General features: G+C 35.6%; 2 protein-coding genes across 3 annotated transcripts; both read right to left on the bottom strand.

The window, feature by feature from the left end:
- Window positions 1-1,373, bottom strand: LOC18784464 (hydroxyproline-rich systemin). The gene is made up of 2 exons (XM_020561141.1): window positions 1,197-1,373; window positions 1-734 (listed from the first exon to the last, which is right to left on the bottom strand). The coding sequence occupies exons 1-2, from the start codon at window positions 1,267-1,269 to the stop codon at window positions 250-252; spliced, it is 558 nt and encodes a 185-aa protein (XP_020416730.1). The 5' UTR covers window positions 1,270-1,373; the 3' UTR covers window positions 1-249.
- LOC109948245 (verprolin-like) lies at window positions 1,997-3,987 on the bottom strand. Of its 2 annotated transcripts, none has more exons than XR_002270849.1 (2): window positions 3,715-3,987; window positions 1,997-2,512 (listed from the first exon to the last, which is right to left on the bottom strand). XR_002270849.1 is itself a non-coding variant. In XM_020560635.1 (2 exons), exons 1-2 carry the CDS (start codon window positions 3,800-3,802, stop codon window positions 2,948-2,950), a joined length of 417 nt encoding a protein of 138 aa, XP_020416224.1. In that variant the 5' UTR covers window positions 3,803-3,987; the 3' UTR covers window positions 2,808-2,947. The 2 variants fall into 2 exon arrangements, 1 of the variants encoding a protein (XP_020416224.1); XM_020560635.1 differs by lacking the exon at window positions 1,997-2,512 and adding an exon at window positions 2,808-3,276.

The following is an 18,547-nucleotide window of genomic DNA, read 5'->3' as shown; positions in this document are numbered from 1 at the left end:
ATATAAATCCATCAATTACCAATGCATAGTCGTGAAGCACGAAAACAAATGTATTTGCAGCACGAAAGCTACTCTTCCCTTACAATTAGTAAAACTATTAACCACACAACGTTTATTTTATTCATAAGGACAAACATTTGGACCCTCAGATCCAGAGACCAAATAAGGTAGCTGCCTCCAAAACCTTATTTTAACTCCCAAAGGTAATTACTTATGAGATACTAGCTAGTTGCACTTGTAACACACTAATCATTTTTCTTGGACGATGGAGGGTAATTTGATCCATCCATAATCAGTTGCTATGGATATGATTCTATTCCATGGAGAAGTGCTTCCTAGCTGTCCATGTGACGGCGCTGCTTTTGGCGGCGGGGGCGGGGATCGAGTGTTTCCATAATCACTTCCTATCAATAATTTCAGAGACGGCGGAGGTGACCTTGCCTTCCTTACACAATGCTCAGTTACCGTAGATATGATTCTATTGCAAGGAGAAGTACTACTTCCTAGCTGTCCACGTGGCGGTGCTGCCTTCGGCGAAGGCGGGGGAGATCGAGTTCTTTCGTAGCTTGTTTCTTGACCTCTTGGTTTTGTACGTGGTGGAGCTGGTGGTGGAGAAGCTGTGGCACCAATTGTAGAGTGATGGGTTGGAGGAGAAGATGATGGGGATGGTGGTGGGCTCGGAGGTTTCCTTCCATAAATGGTTATAATGAAGGCCAACTTGCCTTCTGCACTCTCTGTGGAACAAGAAAATGCATGGATCAGCTAATATATGTACTAGTTGGGAGATACACAAATAATGTAAAATAAGAAAATAATAAACCAAACGAATCAGCATATTATCAACTTTGCACATAACCAAAGAAAATTGCTCACAGTAACAAAATTTTGGTAAAGTTGCTAAAGAATAAAACAAAAAATAATCATGCACCATAATTGGAAGAAGTTCAAAGAGAAGCATGAATAAAATAGAAATATTTCCCTGAAAGACAAGAATTAATAAAACAAAATAATCATCCGACATTGGTTAGGACAGTTAATCAGGCCTGTGAGGCCGTCCTTGCACTCAAATTCCAATTCTCTTTCCGTAAATTAGATAAATATAGAGTAATTCAGATTATAGCTGGTAAAAAAAAAAAAAAAAAAAAAAAAAAAGCAAAATGCAATCAATGAACATGGGCTGTAAAGAAATTCATTACCTGATAAGATTCTGGCATGAGCAGGAACAACAATAACTGGGAGAAATGCAAAGAGAAGCACGAGAACATTCATGATTGTATCTAGCTAGATTCAAGTGGCTGATGATAAGAATGTATGACATAAAATGGTATATTTATAGGCAATATATGATCAAATCATAGTATCGAAGTGCTTTGATTGTCATCACTGTTGAGTCAAAGCTTCTGCTTTTGTTTTTAGAAAATAAATAAGGCATGCAATTATTCACTTCCGATATCCTTAGTGCGCTGTCCTAGTCTGAACAGAATCTAAGAGAACCACCCGGTTATTCTATCCCATCCGGGTTTTTTTTTCTCCTTTTTTTTTTTTTTTTTTTTTTTTTTTCAATGACTTATTTTGGGTCACTGTTTATCGAGCGACGTGCATATGGACCATACCAAGCAATAATGCTGTGGAATTTGTATTCAAAAGCTAAAGTAGTAAAGAAAGTGGCAGTCATTTTCTGAATTTACCCATGTGGAAAATATCATCCATGCATACAAATTTCAATCCATCAGATTGAAGGGTCGGTTCTTGATTAGCTCTTGTTTAATTAGTGAGGGTTTATTTGGTATCCTACTTGAATTCAATTTTATAAATTTAAAAACAAATTTTCAAAGCTTAAAAAACCTGTTTAGTAGGTGCCTTTTAAAAACTCAAAAACACCCCATTATTGAAAAAAAAAAGAGGTTTTAGAGTTTTTTTTTTTCTCTCTCTCTCTCTCCTGCCTCTCTCATCTGTCTGTCTCTCTCCTCCTTCTCTCGTCAGTCTCTCTCTCGCTCCTCCCTCTCTCTCGTTTGTCTTTTTTTTTAGATCTTAAAAATAATTTGGAGTTCAAATACCCAACAAGTTTTTAGATCCTAAAATCAATATTTGAAAACTCATCTTTTTAAAAAGAATCATAATTTTTTAGTTTAATTTTTTTGAATAGGATACCAAACGTGGCTTTTTTTTTTTTTTGAGTCATTTTAGATTTTCATCGAAGATGATTTTATTTATTTATTTATTAAGTCCATGTGATTAAGCTGTGACCTCAAAATGCTAAGTAGATTTAACAGCAAAAATATTCAATCAAATGCCCGGCCCACCACTAAAAGCTTTTTGAACAGTGGCCCATATGGTTTTCGAGTTTTAGCCTTAAAATGAGTTCGAGGAAATGAACCACACCTTTCTCTGGACTCCGCATGGAAGTAGCGACCAATGGCATACTGGCATGATGTGAATGCCACAACTTTTTGCCACTTTGTCCGGGTCATGTTTTCAACCTTTTTCACTCTGAGTCTTCATGTCATCTCACCTGTTTGAACACACCAAGTTTCTTAGAATTCAAGTGAGATCTTGTTTCTCTTCATATTTGATGTCCAATGGCTAGGGTTTTATTTACATCAATTTGTGCGTCAAGAACAAAGCAATCAGATAAGTCAATTTTCTTCCCTTCTTTTTTTACACCCTTCCATGCATAATCTAAGACCTATAAATTCATCTTTTTCACAATAGTATTTCAGGCATATAAAGATTTTATTTTTCACTCGCCTATTGCCAACCATGTAGTAGTCTTGGCTTGGCCCGCTAAGGCCTGCAAAGATATTAACTTTTTTTTTTGGGGGTCACAAATTATATATAAGCCCTGATACAAGAATAACCCAACAACATTGTTTTGAAAAGATAGAAAAGGGCGGAATAGACGACACACAAAATTAAGGAACAATTAAGGTTTTCAATCCAACTATGCCTAATCGGAGAAGAAGGCAGCCACTTGTATGTCTGGAGTTGATGGGTCCGGAGGTGGAGGTGGTGAAGGTACAGGACGTTCAAAATTCTCTAAGGTGTCGGAGGTGCTTGTTATCTTCTGGGTGGGTGGTGAAGTTGTCAACCTTATAGGATTTGTTTCCACCAAGTTGTGGCTTGCTTGACCCTCTCCGGCACGAGGATCAGAGCTTGTTTCTTGATACTGTGATTGTGATGACCAAGGAGGAGGCCGATATGGTGGTAGAGGTGGTGGTGACCTTGATGGCCTTTCATAAATTGGTATTATGGTGATGAATTCAAGTGTAGATTTTTCTGTGTAACGGTGTAAGAATTAGATAGTAAGTGTTTGGGAAGAGAATATTATTCCTATTAAAAAGACCCTTCAAAATAATCTATATGCAATTATGTTGCCATGATAATTAGTGCATGCAATAGCGGTTTAGGGTAGTGCTTTTTCTGGATTCTCTAACTTACTACACTGTTTTTTTATAAATAAATAAAAATTAAAAAAAAATTTCCATATATCCTATGTATGTTGGATGGTATACCAGCCATTGGTGTACTCGGAACTTGCAAAAATTTCCCCCATATACTCATGACCAATACTTGAAAATTTTATAAATTTGTACACAGATTTTTCAAGTATTTTATTAAGCCCCATGTGTTCATACCAAAAAAAAAAAAAAAAAAAAACAGTGCATGCAATATAGGAAAAAAAACACTATAAATCGATGAACATGTGGATTTTACCTTTGAAAGTCCTTGCTCGAGCAAAAGTGGTAGTGGTGTAAGTTCCAAGAATAGCAAACGACATAAGAATTAGGAAGAAATCTCTCATCTTTCAAGCACTGTTAATGTACTTGCTGCTAGCCTTTGAATTACTCAATTATATAGAGAAGTTCAGAGGGCTAAGAGACTTGGTCAGGTCGTTTTGCTTGACGACTTGTATTAATAATATTATTGGATGGTTGGTTTACCATGGTTTGCCATGCGCGCATGCTGTGATCAGTTTGACTTCCAGAAGGTCTCCCCGCCAATATTGTAACGACAGAAGGTGAAGAAACTTAATTATATAATGTTTAGGGTTTAATAAGAAAAGATATAACATATTGTAGAAAGACTTAAGTCGTCCCTCGAAAGTATAGTTACTTGGATTAAAATATTCTCAATTTGACATGACCATGGATTAAGCTACCAAGGATTTGGCACTTTCCCATTACACAGTTCATTAGTCTCAAAATATTCGCATCTAAGGGTGTTCATTAGGTTACGGCTATCAATTGGTGAAGAAGCCCAAGTTCATTACATCTATCATTAGGATTTGACTCGATCGAATTATTTGATTTTGGTCAATTGCTCCGGTCAATATGTTGACTTTTGACATTTGAATATCAACCATTGACTTGTGTCTCCTCATTTCATTTCTTCTCATTTATACCTCTAATCACATTCTTTGGGTGTGCAGATTCGTAGATTCCCTTTAGCAAGGTAGTGAGTTGACTCAACTCCTTAGAGATAATATACGAATTAAATTCCACAATTTAATTCTTCATATTAATAAAGGTTAACTAAAACCTTTTAGGACATCCACAAACCATGGTTGTTACCTAGTAGCAAGTCACGGTTATCTGAGCTAAATGAGAAGTTGTGAAAGAACCTATTCAAATTGGAATGACCGTGCAATTGAATCCTTCTCTTATGTTAATACTCCTTATTCATATTATTAGATCATGAAATCCAATTGTCAATATCCTAATGTGAAGCATTCCTTTTATATGATTATCTTGATAAGATTTGAAGACTTCTTCTTTCAAGTCTTATCCACTACTCTGTGTAGATATTTGACCAATCATATCTTGAAGTATTCTCTCTCATTTACTGAGAGTAGAGATTCCTTGTTGTACATTCATTTGACTCTATTGAGAATCCTAATGAGCACCTTTAAGCTATGCCTAATTCAGTATGACCGTATAGTGCCCTCAAAGATTAACAATATAGCCACAAAACATCTATGATGCCTCAGGTCTAAGGATTAGTTTGCACCATTTGTTTGGGCCTAATTTGGCATACCCAGTCCAAATATCAAAAAGCTCATATCAATTTTGGATAGCTACTAGCACTCTCCTTATGATTGGGCCAAAAACCTGCACGCCCAGCCCAGCTTAGGACCTGTCAACCCACGAAAATAAACTTGGGCTTCGGAAAACACAAATAAATCAGCCCACAAGTTCCAAAACTCAACATGGGCCTGACATGATCAAATGAAAAAGAGAAAAACCCAAAAAGAGGCAAACCCACGTGACTTCTTGACTTTGAAAGTCAGCAATTTCAACTGGGTTGCTAAGGAGTTAATAAAGGCAAGTTATGAAAAAAAAGGCAAAATTCTCCAACTTTTTAGTCAAAAGAAGATCAAAATCCCTTTTCTATATTCAGAAAAATTATGCTCCAGAGCAGGTGTCATTTCTAAGAGATAAGCAGGCTATATTTTCTAAAGAGATAAGTAGGGTACATGGAGTTGTTCATCTGGAAAATCAAACTAACCATCACGGAAGATTGAAATCTCACAAGAGCAAAGAGATTAGGTTGTCTTTTAAAGAAAAGCAGGGAAGTAATTGACTTAGAACTGACTATTGATAGTCTTTTTTTTATTTTTTATTTTTTCCAGAAAAAGATAACTTCCATTTTCTTTAACATTAAGAATAAAAAGATCTTGTTTTTTTAGAAAAATCTGCCCCCCATTTTAAAAGATTAAAATACCTACTCCAGCATTTCCTATAAATATGAGAGGAGGTGAACAGATCAAGGAATCAATCAAAGACAAAAAATCAAAATGATCAATTGATCTCAAAGAACCTTCAAACAAATTGAAGCAACCAAAAGCTCATTGAGCCACAAGAGAGAAGCCAGCTACAAATCAAAACTTCCAAGTTTTAGACTTAGAGAAATAAAACGAGACTTCTCTCGTTACAAATTTGATTCAGCAAAAGCCAAACCAAGCAGAGTTCGGGTTGCACAAATATGAAAACCTCAACAAATTTATGGAGAGCCCTGATCAAGCAGAACAGATACCATAGTGCAGTTCCAGCTTAGTAATCATAGAGTCCAGCCACTTCTGCCCCCTTTAGACTGAAGATACCGCAATTCTGCCCGTCCAAAAAGCCTTTCAAGGCTTGAAATAGATTAAAGCTCTGCCAAACTCGAACGTTGGTATCGATTTATAGCTGAAACTTGATAGTTGAAGTTGTTGACAGTCCATTCCAGCACAGGCATACCCAGTCCAGCCTGGATCAGAAGCATCTATCCAGGCAGAAATGGAAATCTAGCCTTCTTTTTGTCTTTCTAGAGTTGGTTTTTCCCTTTTGAGTTTTGTAAAAGGCAGTTCTGTCTAAAAACAATTCATTTTCTCATCATTTATTCTGGCCAGAACTACCAGTTTTATACTGTGAAAAATTGTGAAGTCCTCACCAGTCTGAGGCAAGAAAAGAACTTACTTGGGAGATATTCCTCACCCAAATTCACAATCGCTTGTTTAGAAATTAGTAACTTGAGGCGCAAGTTATCTATTTTTAAAAGTCTGTTAGGATTTTCATTGCTAACAGTGGCATGCTCGCACACTAAAGAAAGTTGACTTGTTAACCAGTCAATGGTTCTCAAGTTACCTTACCATCACAGGAACAAACATAAAACAGGTAAACACTATTGCAATTTATGAGTAAGGACTTCCATGCTGTAACTCATGTCACTACAAGAAAAATATACTATGACAACACGTTATTAACAACGTGCTTAAGTTAGCGTTGTGGAATTAGACATTCCACAATGTGCAAAAGGTGCATGTTGTGTTATACAACTTTCAACAACGTGCATTTAGTGCTCGTTGTGGAAATGGAATTTTGGGGAAGTTCTAACAACGCACCTGTGCGTGTTGTTATATATGGAGTTCAACAACATGCAACGCATGTTGTCAAAACTATATCAGTTTACTACAATAAAAAAATTCCTGAAAAAACTGGTCGAATTTTTGTGTGGGAAAAACTCCCGCACTCTTCCGATAAATATTTCAGTCTCCCTCTCAAACGCTTGATCGTCTCTTCTCTTTCTTTGGTCTTTCTCTTTTTCTTCTAAACTCTCATTTCTTCTCTCTCCATCTCTTGCGCTGGCCATCTATGTCGCTCTGACTCTCTAAATCTCTCTCACAATCTGGTTTTTTGTTTGTCTTTGGCTCTTTCTCTCTCCCAGCCTCTTCCTCCATTCCCGAGTAGATTATCCAACACTCTCAGCCTCTTTGTGACAGGTAAACGCTTTTCTTCTCTTCCTCTCTCTTTTTAACTATGTATGATTTAGTTTATTCAAATCAAGCTTGATGGTATTTCAATTTCGGATTATGGTCTAGGGGTTTTGACAAATCGATTTCAATGTTCCTAATATGCTTTAGGGTTAAACTATTTGGGTAGTGAATTGTAAGTCGGAATAAATCGATTTCAAAACTCGTCATCTCCATGGAACCGTCTCTAGGAACAAATCTCCAAGTGCTCCTTCGATACTCTCCTCTACAGAGTACTTCCTTTTCTTCTTATTCTTTTAATTTGCAATATTTGTTGTTTTCCCTTCATTTTCTCTTAATTCTTTTTAATTATTTCGAATTTGCTTTTCATTTCCATATACTGTATCGGTTTCTTGAATGCAAAATTTAGTGATTTGGCGTCTATTGACTGATAGTTGGCCTATGTAGGCTTGTGTTTGTTTTGTTTAGAACTTACCAGAGTTCGCTAGGGACCTCCTGTAGGAAATAATAGTGCTAAATTGCTATAAAATAAACAAATAAACACTACAAACAAAACAAATTTGTACAACAGTAGTATGTAATTAAAAGAACCTTAATTGAGTCGAGGCAAGTGTTGGACACTCTGACCTTAAGACGAATTACGCCCCACACTGGTGCTTATGGTTCACTAGCGTTCGCCTCCCAAGATACAACGACTCCCCTCCTTATGAAAGAAGCACTGCAATTCACAAGGAACTTTGAACCAAAATTATGCAGGAAACTCTCTTTATGCAAACTCTAGTGCTCTATATATATGAAAGTATGTATCTAGAGAATTAATTGAATTAATAAAACTGTAGGAGGATTGCTCTATTTATAGATGATGAAATACCCTTTCTAAAAAGGTATCTCAATCTGAAAAGGCAAACAATGTATTCCTTGGTCTGAAGAGTTGTCACCCCAAACAATGCATCCCTTGGTTTGAAGAGTTGTCACTCCCCATGTGAAGATGTCTTTAACCCAATGGATTTTATTAATTTCCATTCAAATAGGAAAATCAATATTAGTTAATATTAAATTTTCCAACAATCCCCCACATGAATGGAAATTGACTCAACAACATGCAAACAAAAAATGAAGACACTAGAGAGAGTCCCTATTAGAAGAATACTGCATCCGGATAGGTAGCTTTTGGCCTTGAACCTTCCATAGTGGAATACTATCGGATTTACTTGGCTAATCAGTGAACGTGATGTCTTGAACTGTTCAGCCGTTTGTGTAAACCCATACAATAGCACTCACACAATATCCTCCTAAACATATTTGGTTCGATCGGTTGTGCTCGTTTTGGCCCTGAGCAATTCCTGGTATTCATGAGAGCTTTAGAGAATTCAAGCCTTAAAAAATTCTCATAGAAACGGCCTCATTTCACACTCACATAGGTGACTTCCTATTAAGAGTATCATGCACTACCCCACTCGGATTTCCAAGCTATAGGAATCATTAAAATCAAAGATTACCCTAAAACACGCTACATGCAGCACTGTTTCATCATAGGATATGGGTAGGAGATGTAATCTCAGCAGTGCTACTACTTAGTCATCCATAATTTGGTTGTCCCTTTTGAACCTAGATCTTGGGATCTCCAGTTAGCTAGGTTGGGTATCCACTATGGAGACTTTAAATATTTAGGCTTATACTCCCATTCCCTTCGATGATCAACTAACTCTCTAATCTGACCTTTAAATATTGGATCCACTAGGTTGACTATGAACTGATGGTGTGCACATTCCATCTTATGAAATTATATTCATTCGAGAGTAGTTGTTTTCAAAAAATTCCTCCATGTGTTTTGTTGGGAATTACTAAGTAATTTGCCAACTCTTCGGTGGACTTCCCCCACAATTAAGGTATTTGTAGGGTCTTCAACCTTTTTATACCTTAAAATAAACATTATTCTTCTCTTTTAAAGAGCAAAGTACTTTTCCATTCTTACACAAATATGAGATTACAAAGATAGTTAAGCCACCCCCACAATTCTCTTACAATTGTGGTTCCTATTAAACTACCAATGAAATTTCGTACCTTAAACTTTGCATATTACGTCTAGTGCAATTTTGCAATAGACCCCCACATTTTCGGATTCTCAACATTTGTGTAATTTTGTTACACATATGAATATCCTTTAGGAAATTTCGAAGCCACTTTACTCATCATTTCCTTTTAATGGAAATTTTCCCTTTCATACAGACCATTGTAGTTTGAAGCCTCATAATTAGAAACTTAATTCTACAAAATAGGGCTTTATCCCCACATTTCAGTTGTTGTCTTTGTAAGACGGAGAAATACATGTTTCTGGTCATTTCAACACTACTTCTCTTCTTGGAAGTATTCGTCAATTGTGTTTGTCAAATATAGATAATATACTGACATGTTTTCCCTCTTTAGGAAAATTTGCAAAAACCAAATATTTGCAATCTTTCTATATGCAATCCAATATATCAATTGCGTATCTTGATGTCAATAAACAAATATTTGGTAGTCTTAATTGATAAATAATGAATCACAATAGTGTGTTACAACAAAACACACAGAAATTAATAATACAATACTGATAAGAAGTATAGCAAACGCAATATGCAATTTATTCAAGATAACAGTAATACAGAATGCTATATTTCACAAATACAGTGAATTTAATGTATGTAGATAAATATAATTAGAATTTATAAACAGAATAATAAAAAATGATGCCAAACAGAAAATAGATTCCAAATAAATAAATAAAAACGATGCTGTATATTTAGACTTTGTCTAACAATAGAAACAGAAGGCAATCAGTGTTTGTGGCAATCTTTATTTAATGGTCCCGATTAATATAACTTAGCTTTGGTTAACTCGAATTGTATAAAACAAAGGAAACTAACAGGAAACCAATTCAATAGAATAAACAACTAATAAAAAGATGTTTTGCTGTTTGTACCAAAATCAAACCTTTTGCAGCGTTAACAATTAAATGCACAAAACAGATTAATGTATATAGCAATTAACACAAATAATTCGTCTTAAGATTGTAGGAAATAATAGTGCTAAATTGCTATAAAATAAACAAATAAACACTACAAACAAAACAAATTTGTACAACAGTAGTATGTAATTAAAAGAACCTTAATTGAGTCGAGGCAAGTGTTGGACACTCTGACCTTAAGACGAATTACGCCCCACACTGGTGCTTATGGTTCACTAGCGTTCGCCTCCCAAGATACAACGACTCCCCTCCTTATGAAAGAAGCACTGCAATTCACAAGGAACTTTGAACCAAAATTATGCAGGAAACTCTCTTTATGCAAACTCTAATGCTCTCTATATATGAAAGTATGTATCTAGAGAATTAATTGAATTAATAAAACTGTAGGAGGATTGCTCTATTTATAGATGATGAAATACCCTTTCTAAAAAGGTATCTCAATCTGAAAAGGCAAACAATGTATTCCTTGGTCTGAAGAGTTGTCACCCTAAACAATGCATCCCTTGGTTTGAAGAGTTGTCACTCCCCATGTGAAGATGTCTTTACCCAATGGATTTTATTAATTTCCATTCAAATAGGAAAATCAATATTAGTTAATATTAAATTTTCCAACACCTCCTGCCCAAGTATTTGAAGCACAATACCCTCTCCAGCTTTGTTAGGCAATTGAACACCTATGTATGTATATCTCTCTCTCTCTCTCTCTCTCTCTCTCTCTCTCTCTTTGCTCCTCATGGTTTAAGCTTTTATTGGTGATTGATTTTTTTACCAACAATTGATGGAAACATAGATTGATTTTATTTGTGGAGTACGTTTATAGTTTACCCAAATATAAATTATTTAGGAGTATGAGGCTACTGAGAAAAACCTAATTTTTTTGGTTAAGAAAGGAAAAGGAAGAAGGGGGGCAATTTTGAGATCGTAGTTTTGTTGAGTATGGCTTGAAGCAAAGTCAAGTCTTTAACCATCTCGACTTGGTCTTTCATTTCTTATATGTCTTCTTTTTTTTGTTATTTCTTTTTTTAAAATTCATTCCTTTATATGTGTTTTTTATCTGAACCTCAATTCAATTTGTAGGAAATTCAAGAGAGGATATTTCGGTGTAAGCCATTCCCTTTTATTTTTCAGTTTGGTTTTTATTTCTAAAAGAGGAGTTGCAGAGGCTCATATCAAATTCATAAGAGAAAAAGAATCCTTTTGCTGGATATACTGATTCATGTAAGAATTTGTTTCTCTCAATTGTCTACTAATTCACACACAGATGACTGCCTTGCTTGCTATTGATCTTGAGGTATGTATGGATTGCTTGTTCTATGTATGTTTTATAAAGCTAGAACAACCTTCTTAGATCCCAAAATTTGCACAAAATCTGTAATCTCATATCATCTATGCTCTAACATTTTTTCTGAGATTACAATAATGGTGCATGTGCTTGTATTGTTTTCTTTTTATCCTAATTTTATAAGTACGACTGATTGGGATGAATGGTAGATCCTCATATCTTGGGAAGTCAGTAATATATTAGTTGATTTCTTTTCAAAATGAGCTGATCCTAACAAAATGAATTGATCTCAGGTAAATGCTTCTCTGTTCAAAGCCTTGCATTCTTGTCTTTTAACACTTGTAAAATTGAATCTAGAAGGTGGAGACCGGAATGAGGATCGTTGCTTCTAGTGAAGGGAAAGCAAGTCCTTCGTTCGCACATTCATTTAAGTGTCATCGTTCTTATTTATCATATTTTAAACTTTTACATGTTTTTTTTTCTTCTCTTTTTGGCGGATTTTCTGGCATTTTATGTTTGGTTCTATGTGATATTAGAAAAGGTGCATGATTTAACAGACATAAAAGATTACTTCTATAATTAGTAGACATATAAGAATGACAACGTTTAACGATGCGAAATCAAGTTTGTAATGAAGACAGTGTGAATTACAAAACACGAGATAATTGAAGTGCTCAATGTGAATGTTTATCATCCACAACTATTGGATCAAATCCTAACAAACTAACTACTAGCAATTATATATATGTCCTCAATGTGGGTTGGATAGGTGGGTTCCATTAGCAGCTTTATCCCGAATTGTAAGTATTATTCATATTTTCTTATACTTTCTATTGAAACTTACACACCACTACAAAAAGTGAAAAAGACGACCAGAAAACAACGACGGTCTAGGTGAAAACCGTCGTGGTTTTTAAAAAGACGACGGTTCTAAAAACACCGTCGTGTAATACCACCTTAGACAACTAAAAATGGAGATTCAAATGGCTGTTCAAAAACAACGACGTACCTAATTAAACAACCGACGTCTATTTGAAACAGATTTCGGCAGTGTAAAATCAAAACCAACAAAGAACGGCAGAAGTTATGAATCGACCGACGTAGAAAGTAAAGACGACGATTTCAATAAAAGCCGCCGTTTTTACTCATAAAATAACACGACGAGGTTTTCGTATAAGACGCCGTATAATTACAAACAAATCCAAGGCTTTAAAATACAAAATATCGCCGTATTAAATTAATGTACAACGACGAAAAATATAAATATATCGACGTCATTCTCGTATAGTTCTACGACGTTATCTTTAAATCGTACTATAAAATTCAACGTCGTATTTATTCATTTTATACGTCGTCTTAATAAGAATTTTTGTTAACAATTTTTTTCTTTGATTTTCTTATCCTACGTCGGTAGATCTACTTAATGACAAGAATTGAAATAACCACGACGGTTTATATAGAAAACCGCCGACATAATCAGATTTTTCTGAGATCCCAAGGGTTACAAAATCTTACCAGATGGAACTCTGTTCCACATCATAATCTTAACAGATGACACAGATTTGCAATCAGAGAGACAATTTTTTGGAAGTTGATGATGTGTGTGCGTTTGTGTATCTACAAATATTATACCTAACGTCGTTGCAAATTTGCAATCAGAGAGACAATTTTCAACAACGGTTATATTATACCTAACGACGTTTAAAAAACAAATCAACGTCGCTAAACAAATATATTACGTCGTCTTAGTCTTACTTAAGACGACGAAAAACGACGACAGTAATACAAAAACAGTCGTTGTTTTTATATTCTTATTTTATTTAAATCTGTTTTATTTAAATCTGTCATCAAAAAAGAACTTTACATATGCAGATATATTCGTCGTTAATTTCTCCGGAAAAAAAACTCTATTTATAACGCACTGTAATGAAAAATAACCTGAAAGGTCACGGGAAAAAAAAAAATTCTATTCATAATTTAAAAATTAAAATCCACGTCTGTTATATTAAACCTAACGACGTTAAATGAAATGATTCCACGTCGAACTAAAAATATTGCGTCGTGTTAGTTAAAAACGACGTAGTTAAATGTAACCGCCGTATTATTTTTTTGAAATGGTTTTATATGTAAGCAACTTTTGGACTTACACATGCACTGTTTCCAAACCCGATTAGAAATTTCAATCTCCAGAGAAACCTTTTCGTCTCTTTTCCTTGTCAGAGCATTGTCAGAGTTTCTCATCGTCTTCCTCTCGTCTTCTTCGTCGTCCTTGAACTTAAACATCGATCATCTTCCTCTTGCTTTCATTGCACGCAAAAGGTAAGCTTTCATTTTCACTATTTTGGTTACTGTTTTGCATGCTCATACGTTTTTTGTTTGAAAAATCTTTTTACCTTTTTTCTGGCCAAAATCATTTTACTTCTTTCCAAGTTTGATAAAATATACAGACAAAGAGGGAAAGTTTCCAACTTTGAAGACAACTACCTCAACTAAATAAGACGACGGTAGACCACGACGGTTCGTAAGTTGTTCTAGCGTCGTCTGAAAATTGACAAAGTTGTTTTTAAAATAATAGTCTTTTTTTATATGCTTGTTTAATTGCAGGTTTAATTTCTCTGAACAATGGTTTTTGTTTTTCCCTTATTTGATAAAATATAAAGAAAAAGAAACTAGGGTTGGTATCTAATATAGACGACAAAATATCTTATTGTTTTACGTCGTGTGAATGTTAATACCACGACGGTGTATTACTATTGACGTCGTATGAACATAAATACCACGACGTTATATAAATAATAGTTTACCACGACGGTGTATTACTATTGACGTCGTGTGAACATATATACCACGACGTTATATAAATAATGGTTTTAAACATTTATTACATCTGAGATTATTTCATTGCGTCGTCTAAAATCATATCATACGTCGTATTTTTTAATACCGTCGTTTGTGTTCTTAATGTTTTCCTGAAATATTTTCACTTGCAGTTTTGTCTGTTAAAATGGTTTCTCAACAACAAACTAAGGATTCTGGCTCCAAGAAGCTTGGAATGGTAGCTCCTCAAGACAAGTCTTCGAAGGAGATGAAGTCTTCGAAGAAGATGAAGTTTGCTTCATCATCTGCTGAGACAGAACCAACCAGCCAGACAACAATCTCTGATGATTCAAAGACTGGTCGAGGTATGAGCACAATGCCTCGTGTTGTGAAGAGAAAGCTTCAGAAACTGAGGCCAATTGTTGAGTACAATAAAAGGGGGAAAGGTGTTGGCCAAGCACATATTGAGATGCAGTCGTATATTGGTGTGTTGGCACGCTCCAGGATCCCACTTGTGGACAAGAAATGGTCCCAAATCCCCAAGGATATAAAGGAGCAGATTTGGGAAGCAGTTGACATGGCTTTTGTCGTAGGCCAAGGGGGCAAGACCTCTGTTTTAGCTTCTGCTTCCAAGAAATGGAAGGATTTCAAGTCTACACTAACGAGGCATTATATCCTTCCATACACCAATGACAGGGAGAAATTAAGCCAACCCCCTGAAACATATAAATTCATAGAGAAAGCACAATGGGATGCCTTTGTAGCTTCAAGGCTATCCAAAGATTTTGAGACTGTGCATTCTCAACATGCACAGATTAGGGAGAAACTCGAGTACAATCATCGATTGTCTCGAAAAGGATATGCTGGATTGGAGGATCAATTGGAGGAAACCATGCCTGGGGTAGAAATTGATCGATCTACCTTATGGAAGAGAGCTAGACAGGACAAACATGGTAACATCCCTGATCCAAAGGTGGCAGAGAAAGCTAAATTAATTGTAAGCCTACTATCACTCTGTTTTAAATTTTTATTAAACTGTGAATTATTCTTATTACGTCGTGTGTTATATTGTTCGTCGTGTGAATGATATTACCACGTCGAAACTTTGTTAAAAACGTCGTTAACGGTCTAATAGAATCACTACTCTGTTTTCTTTGCTCGACACGTAGAGCACGTCGTGTGTTATATTGTTCGTCGTGTGAATGATATTACCACGTCGAAACTTTGTTAAAAACGTCGTTAACGGTCTAAATAGGAATCACTACTCTGTTTTCTTTAATTATAGCATAAGACGTCGGTTGTTTATTCATTTCGTCGTTTTAAATAAATAACCACGTCGGTATAACTACCGTCGTGATAAGTTATAATAACGTCGTTTTATATGTTATTGCGTCGTGTGAAATTATATAATACGTCGTTTGTACATAAATAACCGTCGTGTGTTTTTTTGTTTATCTTTGTTTTAGGATGAATTGCAGAAACAAGTCTCGGAAGGCAAAGTCAGAGTAGATGGCAGCAATGATGTGCTGACCATGGCTTTGGGCCCTGAGCATCCAGGCAGGGTGAGGGGAGTTGGTGCTGGTGTTTCCCCAAGGCAATATTTCAATTTGCCCAAACCACAGAGGGTGAGCTTTGACGACCGTTTGAAGGACAGTTTAAGAGTTCTCCTTCAAGAAGAGACTAAAAAGATGGAGGCTAAGGCAAGGGAAGAGGCCTTAAGGATGGAGGCTAGGACAAAACAATTGGTAGAGGCTGAGAGGGAGCATTTCCTGAGTCAGCTTTCCCAATTAATTCCCAATTTTGATCCAAGCATGCTTAAACCAAGAATTAGCCAAAGCCCCAAAAATCCAATGTCTGACAAAGCTAGCTGCTCTGGAGGTGATGTGAGATCCCTACATTTGGAGGATGATACTGCCAAAATGGGGAAACATCAGCCAGATGAAGAGAAGGAAGAAGAAAAGAGAGATGAAGAGAAGGAAGAAGAAAAAAGATATGAAGAGAAGGAAGAAGAAAAAAGAGATGAAGAGAAGGAAGAAGAAAAGGAGAAAGAAGATGAAGAAAAGCATGACGACAAGGTATGTTAACATAACTTTTTTATTTGTTTTTCAAAATTTCAGACGTCGATATTTTTATTTAATCCGTCGTTTGTTTACAACTTAGACGGCGGAATTTTTTTAAGACGTAATAAAATATTTAAACGACGGTTTTTTCACCGTCGTTTAAAAGGTTTCAGACGACTCTTTATTCATAAAACCGTCGTCTTTATTAAATTACCACGACAATTTTTTCACCGTCGTTTAAATACTTTTAAAACGACGTTTTATTCCTTAAACCGTCGTCTTTATTGAATTACCACGTCATTTTTTTTATTTCTTTAAACAGGTTATTGAAGTTGGTGCTTATTCAAAAATGGAGGCGCCATCTTCTTTAAAAACCCTTTGTCGTTTTGTGGAAACGACACTCCTGCCTGAGGATAAGACAGTCCAATTTACAATTGATAAGGAGGTGTTTGGTGGTGAGCGCGATACCTTCCTCCTGCCTGAAGATATTACACAATTTGCAGGCATGGAAGAAATTGGAGCTACTGTATTGGCTGTATATATGAGGTTTGTACTTCTAAAATAATAACTCGTTGGTTTATATATTGCGTCGTCTTAACTAACTAACCACGTCGTCTTAACTAACAACCGTCGTGATAAATATATTATAACGTCCTCATCTATTTCAGTACGTCGTTTGAAATATTATAATACGTCGTTGTTTTATACATAACCGTCGTGTTTTGTGTGCTGACTTGTTTATATTATTTTATTTGTTTAGGTACTTACACGATGTTTTGAAAACAGCCAATATGTGCAGTATGGTTGGCTTTATCGACCCTGCTACAGTTAGTGCCAACTCTGGCACAATAACTGCTAGATCACGACTGGTAGCAGCTCGACTTCAGAAGACAGACGGTGAACAGATTTTCATGATGCCTTACAATCCAGGGTTAGTCTCCTTAGGATTTTGTTTTTATGATTTTCAATAAATGACAGCTTATAAACTAACCACGTCGGTGTTTTATTTTATTTAGTCGTTTGAAACTACTAACCACGTCGGTATTTATTTATCGTCGTGATAAATATATAATGTCGTCGTTAGCTACTTTACTTCGTCGTGTGAAATACTATAATACGTCGTTTTTGTAAATAACCGTCGTTTTTATATTAATTTTGTGCAGCCGTCATTGGATTTTGCTGATTGTAAGAGCAAAGAGAGAAACCGTCTATTTTCTGGATCCTCTGCCAGGAAATAGTGTGGTCGATGAAGAGGCCAAAAACATCGTGAACAGTGCTTTAAAATTATATAATACCCACATAGCCCGAGCAGGACGTAAAAATGTAATTTGGAAAACTCTCTCAGGCACACCAAAGCAACCCAGCAATGTCGAATGCGGGTATTATGTAATGCGCTTCATGAGGGACATCATCATGGATCCTTCCTTGGGGTTTGAGAATAAGGTAAGAAGAAATTACCTTCATACATTTCACGTCGTTTTTTGTATTATCAACGACGGTCGTGTAAAATTAACGTCGTTGAATGGATATACTACGTCGGTTATGAAAAATATCGTCGTCTGTGATTGAATTTCTTTTTATTTATAAACCCTAATAGTCATTGTTTATGCAGTATGCCAAGGGAAACCAGGAAGCTTCATACCCCCAAGAAGCCATTGATGAAGTCCGGAATGAATGGGCAGAGTTTGTTTTCCAAATTATTAAACAGGGCAATTATTGAACACTTGATATTTATGTATAATGTACCAATTTTCTCTATAATATGTAATGTAAAAATTTGTTGAGGTTTTCTTAAATTAAAAAAAAAAAACAAACATACAAATTGCTTAACCGACGTGTAATACTTTTCCAACGACCTAATAAAGTCAATAACCGTCGTATTTTGTTGTTGCGTGTTTTAAACAAATACGACGTAAAAAAATAGTTAGACGACGTTCTTTGAACAATTGAGTCGTTAATGGTTTACAATATCTTCAATTTCTTAAGGGTTCAGGGTATAATCGACGACGTTTATGTAACGACTGCGGTTAAGTCGTAAAATATATATTTTACGTCGTATAGTTAAATAGCCGCCATGGTTTCTCATTTTAACGACGTCATTTTAACGACTAAGTAGTTCTATTACAATTTAC

This window comes from Prunus persica, chromosome G3 (assembly GCF_000346465.2).
Source record: "Prunus persica cultivar Lovell chromosome G3, Prunus_persica_NCBIv2, whole genome shotgun sequence".
In the NCBI taxonomy this organism is placed as follows: Eukaryota; Viridiplantae; Streptophyta; class Magnoliopsida; order Rosales; family Rosaceae; genus Prunus; species Prunus persica.
This window is presented reverse-complemented; position numbering and strand designations above follow the sequence as displayed.

Excerpts from the sequence above, each read along its gene's own strand:
- LOC109948245 (XM_020560635.1), bottom strand. The coding sequence starts at position 3,802 with ATGAGAGATTTCTTCCTAATTCTTATGTCGTTTGCTATTCTTGGAACT. Across the intron at positions 3,277-3,714 it reads TCGAGCAAGGACTTTCAAAG|AAAAATCTACACTTGAATTC; the intron begins GTAAAATCCACA and ends ACCGTTACACAG.
- LOC18784464 (XM_020561141.1), bottom strand. The coding sequence starts at position 1,269 with ATGAATGTTCTCGTGCTTCTCTTTGCATTTCTCCCAGTTATTGTTGTT. Across the intron at positions 735-1,196 it reads TCATGCCAGAATCTTATCAG|AGAGTGCAGAAGGCAAGTTG; the intron begins GTAATGAATTTC and ends CTTGTTCCACAG.